Source organism: Bubalus kerabau, chromosome 17 (genome assembly GCF_029407905.1).
Source record: "Bubalus kerabau isolate K-KA32 ecotype Philippines breed swamp buffalo chromosome 17, PCC_UOA_SB_1v2, whole genome shotgun sequence".
NCBI classification, from domain to species: domain Eukaryota; kingdom Metazoa; phylum Chordata; class Mammalia; order Artiodactyla; family Bovidae; genus Bubalus; species Bubalus kerabau.
The window spans coordinates 13,444,632-13,458,363 of NC_073640.1; the positions used below are offsets into that span (position 1 = coordinate 13,444,632).

Consider the following 13,732-nt stretch of genomic DNA (forward strand, 5'->3'; position numbering starts at 1 on the left):
ACCTCCCTCCCCCTCTCGGGATCTCCACGTTCTCGGAGCCGGCACCCTGGAGCCCCTCGACCCGGCCACCGCCCCCTACTTCTGTCTGGCCAAACCCTCATCTTTCTCCAGCCCGCACTTCATCCTTCACCCGGCTCCTTCCCGGGACGCGAGTCCCGGACCGCCGTCGGCCCCTGCTCCTGCCCCCGTCCTTACTTTTCTAAGACTCTCCCCCCAACCCACCCCATCACACACACAATCCCTGGGTCCGGGGCCATTTTTCTTGTCCGAGCTCTGGACCTTAAGCCCTTGTATCCTCAACCCTTTTGCCTCAGGCACCACCTTTTTAAAAGCAAAGCCCCCTCCCCAACTGCCTTTCTCTCTCCTTTCAGTAGGACTGGAGCCATCCCCCATCCTCTCTGAGGACCACCACTCCATTCTGAGCCGTCGGTCCTTGATCCCCTTCCACCCCTCCACCCCTCCCCCTCCTCCCTCCTCCCCTCCCCCGCTCACCTCCCTCCCCTTTTCACCGTCTCCCCTCCTCACCCTCTCCCCCACATCCTCTGGGGCCCAAACTGCCCCACCTCACCCTCCCACCCACTCCCCTCCTTAGGAGGGAGCTTTCTACAGGGTGGGTGGCTGCCAGGGTCGGGGGGCGTCCCCCGTGGGGTGCTCTGCCCAACCCAAGGGGCAGCATGGCAGTGGGGTGTACCTGTCCTAGGGAGGGCCCTCCGTGGTGGGTGACACGGGGGTGGGGGTGCCATGTTTGTGTACGGTGGGTGGGTTTCTGGGAGAGGTGTGTGTATCACATCCTGGTGAGTGGGGGACAGTGGGGGTTTCCTCTCGCCTCCCCACCCCCACCACGTTCCTGTTGGAGCCCCCATCGCTGGCTCTGAGCCCAGAGGGCACGGGGAGGGGATCTGCGGCGAGTGGCCGTGGCTCCCAGGCTTCCCAGAACGTGCTCACACACAGCCCACACGCGCCTGCCTGCACAGGTGAACCCTCTCAAAGCCCCAGTGAGTTCGCAGCTGAAAGCCCTTGCAGCGGAGAGCTCTGTCCAGGTCCCCCACCCCTTCACACAGGACAGGACGTGGGCTCTGGAGTCCTCACGCCACGCTGGCCTTGAGCCGGCTCTGAGCCCTAGTCTCCCCATCTGTGAAGTGGGGGTGATGAGCGAGTGCCAGGGCTACATCTCCTGTCGGGTCAGTCACTTGTTTAACGCTCGCGCCCGGCCCCAGCACCTGAAGGTGGGACTCCAGCCTCCTCGGGAACCTTGCAGTCAGGAGCAGTGTGCGGTGCACAGGCTGGGGTGCTGGCAACTGCCCCCTTTTCTGCCCCAGCCGCAGTGGCTCCAGACCTGTGTCCCCTGCCCCAACTTGGGGTTCAGCTCAAGAAAGGGGGGATGTTTTGATAATATCTTTCCTGAGCTGCTGCTTCAGTTTCTCGCAGCCCCAGGTGCCCGACAGTAGATGTCCGCCCTACTGCTTGGAGGCAGGGGCCCGGCTTCCGCTCTCTAAGGTGTGAGGGTCAGATGCTGGGGGCGGCGTCTCCCCCTCTTTCTACCCTCAGTAAGGCTTGCGTGCACGCGTGCTTAAGTCACTCAGAAGGGTCCGACTCTGCGACCCCATGGACTGTAGCCTGCCAGGCTCCTCTGTCCATGGAATTCTCCAGGCCAGAATACTGGAGTGGGTAGCCTTTCCCTTCTCCAGGGGATCTTCCCGACCCAAGGATTGAACCCGGGTATCCCACATTGCAGGCGGATTCTTTACCGTCTGAGCCACCAGGGAAGCCCCCAGCAAAGCTTGCTGCTGCTAAGTTGCTTCAGTCATGTCTGACTCTCTGCGACCCCATAGACGGCAGCCACCGGGCTCCGCAGTCCCTGGGATTCTCCAGGCAAGAATACTGGAGTGGGTTGCCATTTCCTTCTCCAGCAAAGCTTACTAGGTTCTAAAAACACCAGGAGGAGGAGCTATCTGGTTTCAACTGCGGCTGGAGGGACTGGGCTGCCCCTTCCCTCCTCACCCCTCTTTCTGAGCTCCCTGCGGGCTGCTCCTACCCACTGACCACCCCAAAAAAACTAACCCCACCGTGCCCTGGCTGGTCCCGTCGCCAGGCCTCGAGGTTCGCTTGCAGACGCCTCTGTTCAGATTTAACCCACCCTCCCTGGAGAACACCAGACTCTCGAGGGGTCCTGGTGGGGGTGTAAGGTGAGTGGCTGCCTCCCACGGTTGGGAGTGGGGAGCATTCGGCCGCTTGCGGGTGCAGCACGTGGGCCGAGGGTTCTGGACGCACACCTGCGCGCATGCGCTCAACCGCATGGCCAGTGGTGCCCAAGGAAGAGGGGAGGCTGCCTCCTCGAGGGGGGTTGGAGGGCCGCTGCCTGAAATGCCCCCCTCGAGGAGGCAGCCTCCCCTCTTCGGGAAAAGGGGCCTGGCTTCCCTGGGTCCACTGGGCTGGGGGTGTTGGAAGCCTGCCCCTCCTGGCCGATGCTGACTCAGCCTCTCTTCTCTGCAGATTTTCCGCCGTGCAGACAAAAACGGTGAGTCTTGCCGCACCCCCGAGTGAGGACCTGGCTCTTTCTGGTTGGGGGTGCAGGACACTGCCCTGCCCCTGTTTCCCCGTCCTAGGAGGGGAGCCCCGTGGTTCCTACTGAGCAGGGGAGCCGTGCGGCTTCAGCGGGCAGGTGTGGGTGGTGCGGTGAATTATGCGCTGTCAGCGCTTCATGTGCTTCCACCACCTGCAGCTGGGCCGGGCCAGAGCCGCCCTGGGGGGCGCCCAGGAAGCCCCCAGCCTCACCTCGGCTCCGGCATACTTCCTCCTCAGGCGTCCAAGCTGTCGCTCCTGTTCTGTCAGCTCCGTGGTGGCCCAGAGAAGTTCTGTGTCTTACCCGGGGTCACCCAGCTGCAGGAAGGCAGTCCAGGCTCTGCTGCAGACCCCTGGAGCTCCCTCCACCACTACCCTCCCCCCCCCGCCCTGTCCCCCGAAAAAGACTTCCCGCACAAAGTGAGAACAGTGTTGGGTCCATGAATTCAGCACACCCGCTGCAGATTGCTCCACCCAGCCTTTCTGGAAGGCAGGGGCCCCCTGAGGCTCACGGTGGCTACCGGGAGCAATTGTCTACATACTGGAATCGTAGTTCTTGGGTCGAAGCAGCTCTCCGTGGTCTTGAACCAGGACATAGTCCCGCTTCAGGCCTCAGTTTTGCCATCTCTAAAGTGGGGTGGTAACACTTAACCTGTCTACGTTCCAGGGTTGTTGGGAAATGAAGGGAGAAGACATGGCTGGTGAGCTTTGTGAGAGAGGAGGCGGCAGAGTTCAGTGTTAATTCATTGAGAAAATACTGATTTGATTGAGTATCCAGGCCCCTACCAAGGGAGGAGTGGGCACAGCTGACCCGGCACCTGCCCCCAGGTCCCAGGCCCTCAGCCCCCTCCCTGCTGGCCCCGGGAGTCACTGTCTAGCTATCCCCACCTGGTGCTGAGGGGAGAACATGAGACTTGGGCTGGCCGCCAGTGCCCGGGGATTCTCCATCTCTCGCACCGCTCTCAATTCTCAGGTGTGACGGGGGCCCCTCCCAAGCCTCTGAAAGGCAGCAGCAGCATCAGGAGCAGTTCCATACGGAGTATCGAGGAAGGGGAGGGACACGGTGGGGGGACTTCAGCGGCAGCTGAGAAGTCATCATGACGGTGCAGCTTGAGCGGCGTTAGAGACTAGAGAAGTGGGTCCGGGGGTTTGATCCCCTTGCAGGCCTCTCGGAACCTTCTAGCATGTGGCCAGCCAGGGGCCACGTGGTTGCTGCCATGTGCTGGCCATGCCCCTCAGCCTATGGTGAGGTGTCACATTGAGGGATTTGGGCTTGTCCCTGTCGTGGCCCGGCACACAGTAGGCCCTCGGTGCCCGGCTGCTGCCTCGCAGGTGGTGGCCAGGTGTGACTCCTGGCAGTGCGGTGTGTGCCTGCCCAGGGGCAGCCGTCTGGGTGTGGATGCACGTGTGTCTCTCCGTTTGTGCTTCAGAACCTGTGTGTGTGGGTCTCTGTGACCACTGCTGTTCATGCCGGGTGTGTGGGGGGGATTGTGTGTGTGTGTCTTTCTGGATGCTCAGCTCTGCGGGAACCTTTGCAGTGTGTGGGTGTCAGGCGCCCTGGTCTGCCTTCAGGCAAGATGGGTTTCGTCCTCATTGCTCGCCCCCCCGCCCCCTGATGCCATCAGAGACTGTTTCCACCCTCCAAGCTCAGCTTCAGGGACCCTCGACTTTGCTCCTGTGGCCCCCACAGAGGCCCTGAGCCCCCTCCTCTCCCTGGGACCTTCATCTTCCTGGCCACCACCAGTGGCTGTTAGGGGGGTTCACGTGGGATGTGGTGCCAGTCCCCGGGGGGCATCCCCCTTTTGCCACAGGGTCTGCCTGGGCTCAGCTCCCTCCCAGCTCTGACCTCAGGCCAGTCCCCAGACTCTCAGGGCCTCAGTGTCTCCATCTGTGGGTGGGGGTAGTCATGCTGGTACCCACCTTGGGGTGGGGCTATCAGGGGGATGGAGTAGAGCTTGGGTCTTGGCTCTAAGGGGTCTGTGAGCCCTCATGCCGGCTGATGAATGTCAAGCCTTTGAAAAAGGGCTGTGATTTGTCAACAAGTGTTGGGTTCCCACCCCGGACTTCACGGGGCATCAACATCTGGTGGAGACTGCTGGCGGCTGTGGAGCATCCGTTACACACCAGGACATTAATAGACGTCCTCATTGGACGTTCCCTCGGGTCCTAGAGGCAGAAGGAATGTCACCCCCCTTTTTTACATGTGACATAATCAAGGCTGGGGAGGAGATGCAAAAGATCACAGAGTCTGGGCTAGGGGGCTGGGCAGGAAGTTCTGATTGAATCCAGCCCAGTTTGCAGACACCGTGTGGGCAGGGGAATGGGAGAAGGGGCGAGTGTGGGTGTAGACAGAGGTGCATACGGCAGGTGTGCAGACACACACATAGCACAGGTAGATTCCGCTCTGCCCCTGGCATCCACAGCAGCAAGATGCCTGCAGGGATGGCAGAATGGTCCCAAACGAGGGCCTGGGCCATGGGTTGGAGTGGAATCAGTCTCTGGAATCACAGGAGCAGGGGCTCAGCTCAGGCTGGCCTGTCCTGGCAGCTCCCAGGTCAGAGGTGTCTCCGTGGGGGTGAGGGTGGAGACCGAGCGTGGCCCCCAAGGGGAGGCAGAAAGAGGAGGGCCTGCCTGGCAGCCTAGGGTCTGGGGCCCAGAAGGGTGGTGTGGCGGCCGGCGGAGGAGTGAGTGCCAGTGCGTCTCCCTCCAGGGGCTGGGGCGCTGGCAGACTCCTGGCATTTGAAAGGTCACTGGAACAGAGGCTGAGCTCATGCTCATTAGCGTGGACACCTTCAGACGGCCCGCTCGGGGGTCCTGGAGGTGCAGACCCGCTGGCTCCTCTAATTGCACAGAGGCCCCTGGCAGATGCCGCCCCCCTCATTAGCTGATCTGGGTTCATTAGGGCTGTGCTGGGACATTAAAGGTAAATGTCAGCCCAGAAGGCCTTGGGCCCGGGAGGCTGGCGGGCCCCTCTCTGCCCGTTCTGGGTGCAGACTGGTTGGAGGTGCTGGTGGTGCCCTGCCCGTGGCAGACATGAGTAGTCGTTCACAGCACACTTCCACTGAGTCCAGGCTTGGCCACAGCTTCTCCGCGTGACCCTGTGGCTGGGGGTCCCGACAGAAGACCCTGCCCCAGGTTGGGTTGGGAGTGTGGACTCAGGAGCCTGGTGGCCTGGGTTTGAGCTCCCACTGAGGGACCTGGGCAAGTCCCATAACTGGTCTGGCCTATCTGCTCTGCAAATGGTGAGGCGGGGGGCAGTGGGGGCAGGGTGCGGAGGACAGGGTCTGCCAGAGGTGTGTGAGGACCAGATGCGTGAACACACACAGCCCGTGTGTCTGCCCTGGTTCTGCCCCTGGCTGCTGGATCATCATCAGTCTTGCTAAAGGAAACTTGGAAAGCATCCTCTTTCACAGGAGACAGAGCCATAGCTTAGCGTTTATGTATTTCACAGCTGTTACCCTGCACTTTTTCTGGTTGGTTTTTGGGTCTTCATGTGTTATTGGAGAGGGAGAGGGTGTTTGTTTTGTCTTTAGGGGGACTCTGGATTTTGAGTGTTAGAAATTCATTCTCCCATTTGTGACATTAAAACCCGAGCCAGGATGTTGGAGGCATGCGGCACGTTGCCCCAGCCCCCCATATGCAAGCCTGCTCGCACTCTCTCATATCCCCCGTCTCAGCATGGGCGGAGGGGAGCCGCTGCAAGATGTGATGAGCTCAGTGTCTCCTGGTGCCCTACTTTGAGCCCCTGCAGAGCTGCTGGCAGCAGAGTAGAAGCTCCAGAGCCTTTAAAATGTACAGTGGGGACTTCCCTTGGTGGCCCAGTGGTTACGATTCAGTTCTCCCACTGCAGGGGGCACAGGTTTGATCCTTGGTCAGGGAACTAAGACATTGCATACTGTTTGGCACAGCCAAAAATAATAAACTAAAATATAGAACGCAGAGGTAAAATGCATTTTTAAAAAAGTGTTAGTGACTTCTGCCCTGGGCCTGAGCAGGTCTGCCATGTCTGGTTGGGCGTGTTGTGCACTTTGCAAGGGCACCTACTCGAGAGAATTGAGCATCCAGCCTGCATGCCCCACCCCTCAGGAGCTCTGATGCTGGGCTGCATCTCCACCACCCTGCCCACCAGGAAGGGCATTTCTTCCTAATTCATACAAAGTGCCACATGGGCTCTCAAGGGGTTTGAGTGCAGACTAGCTGGAAGTAATGAAGGGGGTCTATGGAGAGGGGCTGGGGCCGGAAGTGTCTTGGGCTCGCCCTTCTCCCTGACCTCCACTGCTGCCCACAGACATGGTTCCTCTAAGGAGGAGCAGGACTGGTCTAAGGTCATTGAGGAGGGGATCATGGCTTCAGGGGTAGGATTGGGAGATGAGTGTGTTGAGCTGGAGAGCCCAAGTGGGAGGAGCTGGAGTTCTGCTGGGAGCCCCTCTCTCAGGGGCCCAGCTGCCCCCAGTCTATGAGAGCTCCCCCAGCAGATGCTGCTACCCAGGGCGATGCAGTGGAGGCTGCTGAAGGTGTGAGATGGGGAGGGACCGTTGGGATAGGTGTATCTGCTGTGGGGGCCCCTCGTCCAGAGCCCCGCCCCGGGCCTGCCGCCACCTCCCCTTGGGCTCTGGCATCTTCAGGGCTGCATCCATGGCCTGGCGAGGACTCCATGCCACTGCTGGCGGTGGGTCACATCGCACCCTGCGAAGGCAGAGGAGAGAGGTCGTTGCCTCCCCAGGCAAGACCTGGGTGCTGGGGTCAAGATAATTTAAGTGTGCAGAGGTTCTCTGGGCTTTTGGAAGCAAGTGAGAGTGCTCCTCAGACCTCCCAGGTTTAAACCTGCCTCTTACAGGTATGGGATCCCTAACCTCTGGGATCTAACACCTGATGATCTAAGGTTTCATAAAATGATAGAAATAAAGGGCAGTGTGCTTGAACCATCCTGAAACCACCCCCTCCCCCTGGTCTGTGGAAAAATTGTCTTCCATGGAACCAACCCCTGGTGCTAAAAAGGCTGGGGACCGCTGGAGGCAACAGGTACAGGGTTACCTACCCCAGGTGGGCAGGTGACTCGGAGTGACGGTTGCCTGACAGGTGCTCTCTGCCTGCCTGTTGGCTGCGGGGCTTGAGGAGCCCCAGTATTTGCTGGTGAGGCGAGTCCCTGTACATGGGTGTTGCTCTGTTGGGTGGGGAGTTAGCTGGGTGAGCAGTTGGTCTCTGTGAAATGGTGGCTAATGTGGGTTCGTGCCACGGGCAGGGGTGCCCCATGCAGGAGTGTGGCTGCTGGCTGGGGAGTTGGCAGGGGCGGGCAGGGATTGCCTGGCTGTGACTCCTCTGTTGATTTGGGGATGTCCCGTCGCTTCGACACCAGCTGCCCTCCCTTTCTCTCCCTCACAGACGACGGGAAGTTGTCCTTGGAGGAGTTCCAGCTCTTCTTTGCAGATGGCGTCCTCAACGAGAGGGAACTGGAGGATCTCTTCCACACCATCGACTCTGACAACACCAAGTGAGCTCAGTCCCGGCGGCTGGAACTGGGAGGTGGCATCCCCCAGTCTCCAGTGTCCACTCCCCTGCACCGCTAATCCAGAGTCCCATCTCTTTGGCCCCTACTGGCTGGGGCGGTCTGGGGAGTGGACAGATTAAGATTGTGTTGGCAAGTGTTTGTCTTTTCTGAACGCAATGTGGCAAAGCAGGAAAAGAGCCTAGGTTTACAGAATATATGTGTGTGCATGCTGAGTTGCTTCAGTTGTGTGACCCCATGGACTGCAGCCCACCAGCCCCCTCTGTCCATGGAATTCTACAGGCAAAAATACTGGAGTGGGTTGCCTTGCCCTCCTCCAGGGGATCTTCTGAGCCAGGGATCAAATTCACATCTCTTACATCTCCTGCACTGGCAGGCAGGTTCTTTAGCGCTGTCCCACCTGGGAAGCAGAATATACACAGGATGACAAAGGGGTAATCAGCCAGCTCAACTCAGTTCTGACCCCAACACCTCATGCCTGTTCTCAGTCCCAACACGAGCTTTGCGATCCTCTTCCTAACCGGGGCCCACCTTAAACCAGACTGGTTTTTACTCAGACCTTAACCTTCCTTCTCACTCTCTACATTTTCTCCAACCAAGCCAGAACCCTAACCTGCAGCTCAATCAACCCCAAACTCCTCCAACCCCAACCAATCCTTATATCCAGCACAAAATGCTCACTCTACTCACAGGGACCAACCCTTCCCACCCTGAACTCCAGCCCCGCCCTTTCCGAGTGGTCCCCAGGCAGGCTGAGGCCCCGGCCCCTTCTCCACCCCACTCAGGTGATGAGGACCCGAGTTCCTGGGGCTGCTGGGGGGCAGGTTTTATAGGCTGGGGTCCCCTGGGCCAGGCTAGAGGTGGTGTGGAGGAGGAGCTGTCCCCAGGCCTGTTTTCAGGGGGCCAGCTTGAAGGGGGCCTGGGGCCAGGGTGGGGCAGCTGGCTCAGGAAAGGCCACTTGAAAGGGACTGCTTCCTGCCACAGACCCCAGGGGAGGGCTTTGTGTCTGGAGCCAGATGGAGGTTCTGAGCGGGTCCTGCAGCCCCCCCCCCCCCCCCCGGGAGCTTGAAAGGGCTTTGCAGGTGCCCACAGATTATTCAGCCTCATTCGGGCAGCTGGAGTGGGGAGGAGGAGGCACTGGTGTGAGTGCGGGCGGGGCGGACTTCCCATCAGCAAGAAGTCCGAGCTCTAAAGACCTTTGGGTGTTTTGTCTCCAACACTCCCTAGAGTGTGAGCTGTACACAGTCCCTCCTGGGGATGCTAGACAGGTTTGCTACCCCAAACCGTCCGCACGGCTCAGGAACGTTGGTGCAGGGCTACTTTGAGCACCGTGAAGCAGGCCTCCTCTCTGCAGGCTCTTTGAGAACTTGTCCCACGTGGGCCTCCTCAACAGAATTTGCAGAGCCCCTGAGCTGGGAGCCTCTCCCCAGAGCCATCGCGATGAGGCTGGCTTGCTTTTGAGGCCAGCCCCTCCTCTCCCGGTGAGGGAGCCGGCCAGGAAAGGAGGTTGTCGGAATGTGCACAGAGCTGGATCCCTGGGCGCCCGCCCGCAGCTCCTGTTCACAGCTCCTGTTCTGGGTTCTGAGGCTGCTGCCTGCACCTGCCCGGTGTGGGTGGCCTGTGCTCAGCCTCCGAGGAAAGACCGAGAGCCTTCTGGCTGTAGGAACGGGAACACGGGACCCCAGGGCTCGAGTGAGAACAAGGGGGGCACACCCTCCGACAGAGCAGGGCCCGGGGCTGAGGTCACCAGACAGCTCTGGTGACAGCTGTCAAAGCCCCTGGTTCAGCCCCCTCTGCTCCGGATGCAGTGGGCAGCCTCGGGGGGTAGAACGGGGTGGGTGGTGTGGTGACGAGGTCAGACAGACGCACAGATGCGGATCCTCTGGAGAGGGTGGTGGCCTTCACTGGCTGCTCCCTCATCTGTGAAGTGGGGGTCACCTAGGCTGCAAGGTGGGGGAATGTTGACCACCGCTAGGGGCTGTGCTCACCCCAGAGGGGGAAGGGTGGGGGGCGGGAGGAAGGAGGGGACAGGCCTGTCTCTGAGCCCCCCTCTCTTTCTGCATGCAGCCATGTGGACACCAAGGAGCTTTGTGGTAGGTGCCGCTGTGCGGGGACCCACACTTGGGTGCATAGTGATTCTCTTGGGGGAGGACCCAGGGGAGGGGTGTGATGCTCCTATGACCTTTGACCTCTGCTTCCCACCCCCCACCAGACTACTTTGTGGACCACATGGGGGACTATGAGGACGTCCTGGCTTCCCTGGAGACCTTGAACCACTCTGTGCTGAAGGCCATGGGCTACACCAAGAAGGTCAGTGGGTGTGGGTGGGCCTGGGGGTCAAGGGCCTGAGCGCCGGTTTGCGTCTGAGAGCATCCTGGCCCAGGGGTGCCTGGGTCTGTGATGACAGGTGTTGGGTAAAGCCAGCTCCGAAGCAGGCGTTGCTGGAGCGTCTCGAGGGTGCGCGGTGAACTGGAGTGAGGGGAGGGGCTTGGGGAAGGGTCTGTCCAGCAGTGTCTGGTTTGGAGCACAAGGCCATTTCCTGGAATCAGGCTCGGTCCTGGGACTGAGTCCTAAAGAGGGAGTGGACACCAGGTCCAAGGACAGGTGTCAGCGGTGCCGGTCTCACGGCCTCTGCAGCAGGATTACGGATGGGGAGGGAGGAGGGTGGACGTGAGCCCCTGACCTTGACCAGGAGCCCCTGCGTGTCTGGGGCGAGTGCGCCGTGTTCAAGTTGGGAGACGGGAGCTGGGCGGTGGAACCACCAGGAGTGTTGGCTGAGTTCAGGACTCCCCGCATGTCCTGGAGAGAGAGAGCCCCAGCGTGGCTTCAGGCATAGGCTGGTTACTTTGTTGGCATCCGTGCTCTGGCAGAGGGCAGAAGGTGGGAGATGGGGCAGGTCGTGGGCCGGGCGGCGGCGTGGCTCAGCTGGCCACAGGCAGCCCACCTCCTGGCTCCACGTCCCACCTGAGAGTCTGCACCCGCGCCGGCTGGTGCTTCTGTGGGTGGGGGCGCAGGCGGGGTGTGTTCCTTTTCTCTGTCCACACACGAGAGGCGCCATCAATATCCTGAGGATCTATGACAGCAGGATTTAGCGCTCACTGTAATTCCCCCAGCAACCCTGTGGGCTGTGACTGTTGCCACCACCAACCTTCTTTTTTTTGTTTTTTGACTGCACCGGGGCTTTGTTGCTGTGCGCGGGCTTTCTCTACTTGTGCCGAGTGGGAGTTACTCTTTGCTGCGGTGCTCAGACTTCCTTTGTTGCAGGGCATAGGCTCTAAGGGCACACGAGCTCAGTTTGGTGGCTCACGGACTTAGTTGCTCTGTGGCATATGGGGTCTTAGTTCCTGGACCAGGAATTGAACCCGTGTCCCCTGCATTGGCAGGCAGACTCTCAGCCACTGGACCACCAGGGAAGTCCACTCCCCTGCTTTCACAGCTTTGGAAATAGAGGGCTCAGGAAGGTGAACCCAGCAGAGTGGTAGCCAGAGCTTCCTGCTAAAGTGGGAGGGGAAACTGAGTCAGGGACCCAGCCTGAGGTATGGAGCACAGCCTGGGGCCGAGCCATCCGGGGTGTGGAGGGGCCACACCGTGCTGGACAGGTGTCACGCTGGAGGGCGAGCAGCCCCTCTGAGTGGTGGGAACTCAGGAAGGAGCAGCCCCACCTGCTGGTTGAGGCCAGGGGGCTTAGCTGGTAAAGTCAGCCAGACCAGGCCAAAGGACCCCGGCCAGTCACTTCTCTTTCTGAACTTCAGTTTTTCCAGCCGTGGAACGGGAGCATTCGCCTTCCAGAGTCCTCGCAAGGCCTGAGTAAAGTGAAAGGTCTCTAAGCTGCCGAGCACAGCTCCAGCACAGAGCAGACGCGGCAGCAGTGTCCTCAGGCCCCTGCTGTGTGCTTTTTCCACATGCTGCTCGGTTCCTGCCCTGCCCCGTGTCAGGGAGTCCCCCGCTCCCCATATACCCACCCACAGCTGGGCCCGACCCCAAGCTGCCACAGCCCACGTTTCCATGTCTGCCCTCCTGTCGTGCTGTTTTGAGTCTTGGTGTGTTCAAGTATTTTTTAACATTGCGTGAGACCACTTCCCTTTCATTGCTCATCCTTGTACACTGTTGACATTCTGAAAATGTCAAGACGGACAGTGGCTTTAGCAGGCAACAAGGGAAGCCCCCACCTCCAGAGCCCTTGCACAGTGTGGCGGCCCCAGCTTTGTTCCTCAAGCTGGGTGAGGTGTGCCAGCTGCCCACGTGGGACTCCTCACAGTTGAAGTCACCACCTTGAGCCTCAGTTTTCAAATCTGTGAATGGGGCCGCTGCCCAGCAGTGTTGTCTTGGCATTATTAACGTGTACTTGTCTCTTGGTCTTTGGGCTTAACAATTCAGAGATGTGACACAATTTTCCATCAGGGAGAGGATTTTAATGCCTACCAGGACAACTTAGAGCAGTTTGGGGGGATTTTTGCTCTTGGAAATTTTGCAGCCTTTGGTGTGTTCTTAGTGGTGGTGGTGATGGGAGATTGTCACAGTGGTAACATTTCTTTGTTTTTTAATTGAAATATACATGATTTACAATGTTGTGTTAATTCCTGCTGTACAGCAAAGTGATTCAGTTATACACATACACACGTTCTTTTTAAAAATTTTCTTTTCTGGTTTATCATAGGATGTTGGATATGGCTCTCTGTGCTCTACAGCCAGATCTTGTTGTTTATCCGTTTTATATATGACAGCGTATATCTGCTAACCCAGCCTCCCGCTCCATCCCTCCGCCAGCCCTCTCCCCCTTGGCAGCCACCTCTCTGTTCTCTGTGTCCGTAATTTTGTTCATTTCATAGACGAATGCATTTGTGTCATATTTTAGCTTCCGCATATAAATGATATCATATGGTATTTGTCTTTCTCTGTCTGGTTTACTTCACTTACTATGATAATCTCTAGTTGCATCCATGTTGCTGCAAATGGCATTATTTTACTCCTTGTTTTATGGCTGAGTCATCTTCCATTGTATATATTTTTTAAGATTTGCTTTTTATTTATGGCTGCTCTGGGTCTTCCTTGCTGTGCGGGCTTTTCTCTAGTTGCCGTGAGCGGGGGCTGCTCTCTCATTGCAGGGCACAGGCTCCTCCTTGCCGTGGCTTCTCTCATTGCAGGGCACAGGCTGTAGGGCACGTGGGCTCAGTAGCTGTGGCTCCTGGGCTCCAGAACAGAGGCTCAGTGGTTGTGTCCCAGGCTTAGTTGCTTGCTGTGTAGCACGTGGCATCTTCCCGGACCGGGGATCAAACCCGCATTCCTGCATTGGCAGGTGGATTCTTGACCGCTGAGCCCCCAGGGAAGCCCTCCATTGTATATTATCTTTTGTTTAAATGGTGTATTACACTGATTTGTGTAGTGTTGAACCATCCTTATAACCTTGGGATGAATCCCACTTGGTCATGGGACTTTTTTATGTCATGGGCATGATCTTTTTTATGTGTTATGGGATTTGATTTGCTAATATGTTATTGAGAATAGCATTTCTTTTTCTTTGCATGCTTCCTCATCAGTTTTTGTCTGGAGAGATGAAGCTCACTGATTATTTCAGATGCTTCTCTCGTGTCCACGGGTTTAGTTGACTCGTTTGCTTTTGCAGACGTGCAGTCCTGGTAGCATTGTTAGCTAATATAGTTACCT

General features: G+C 58.5%; 1 protein-coding gene across 1 annotated transcript in view; it reads left to right on the forward strand.

The window, feature by feature from the left end:
- Positions 1-13,732, forward strand: part of NECAB2 (N-terminal EF-hand calcium binding protein 2) — a 42,174-nt gene that overhangs the window by 489 nt on the left and 27,953 nt on the right. The window contains exons 2-5 of the mRNA XM_055552162.1: positions 2,494-2,518; positions 7,945-8,053; positions 10,136-10,161; positions 10,281-10,378. Coding sequence (XP_055408137.1) covers positions 2,494-2,518; positions 7,945-8,053; positions 10,136-10,161; positions 10,281-10,378 — 258 coding nt within the window. The remainder of the gene's footprint in view (positions 1-2,493; positions 2,519-7,944; positions 8,054-10,135; positions 10,162-10,280; positions 10,379-13,732) is intronic.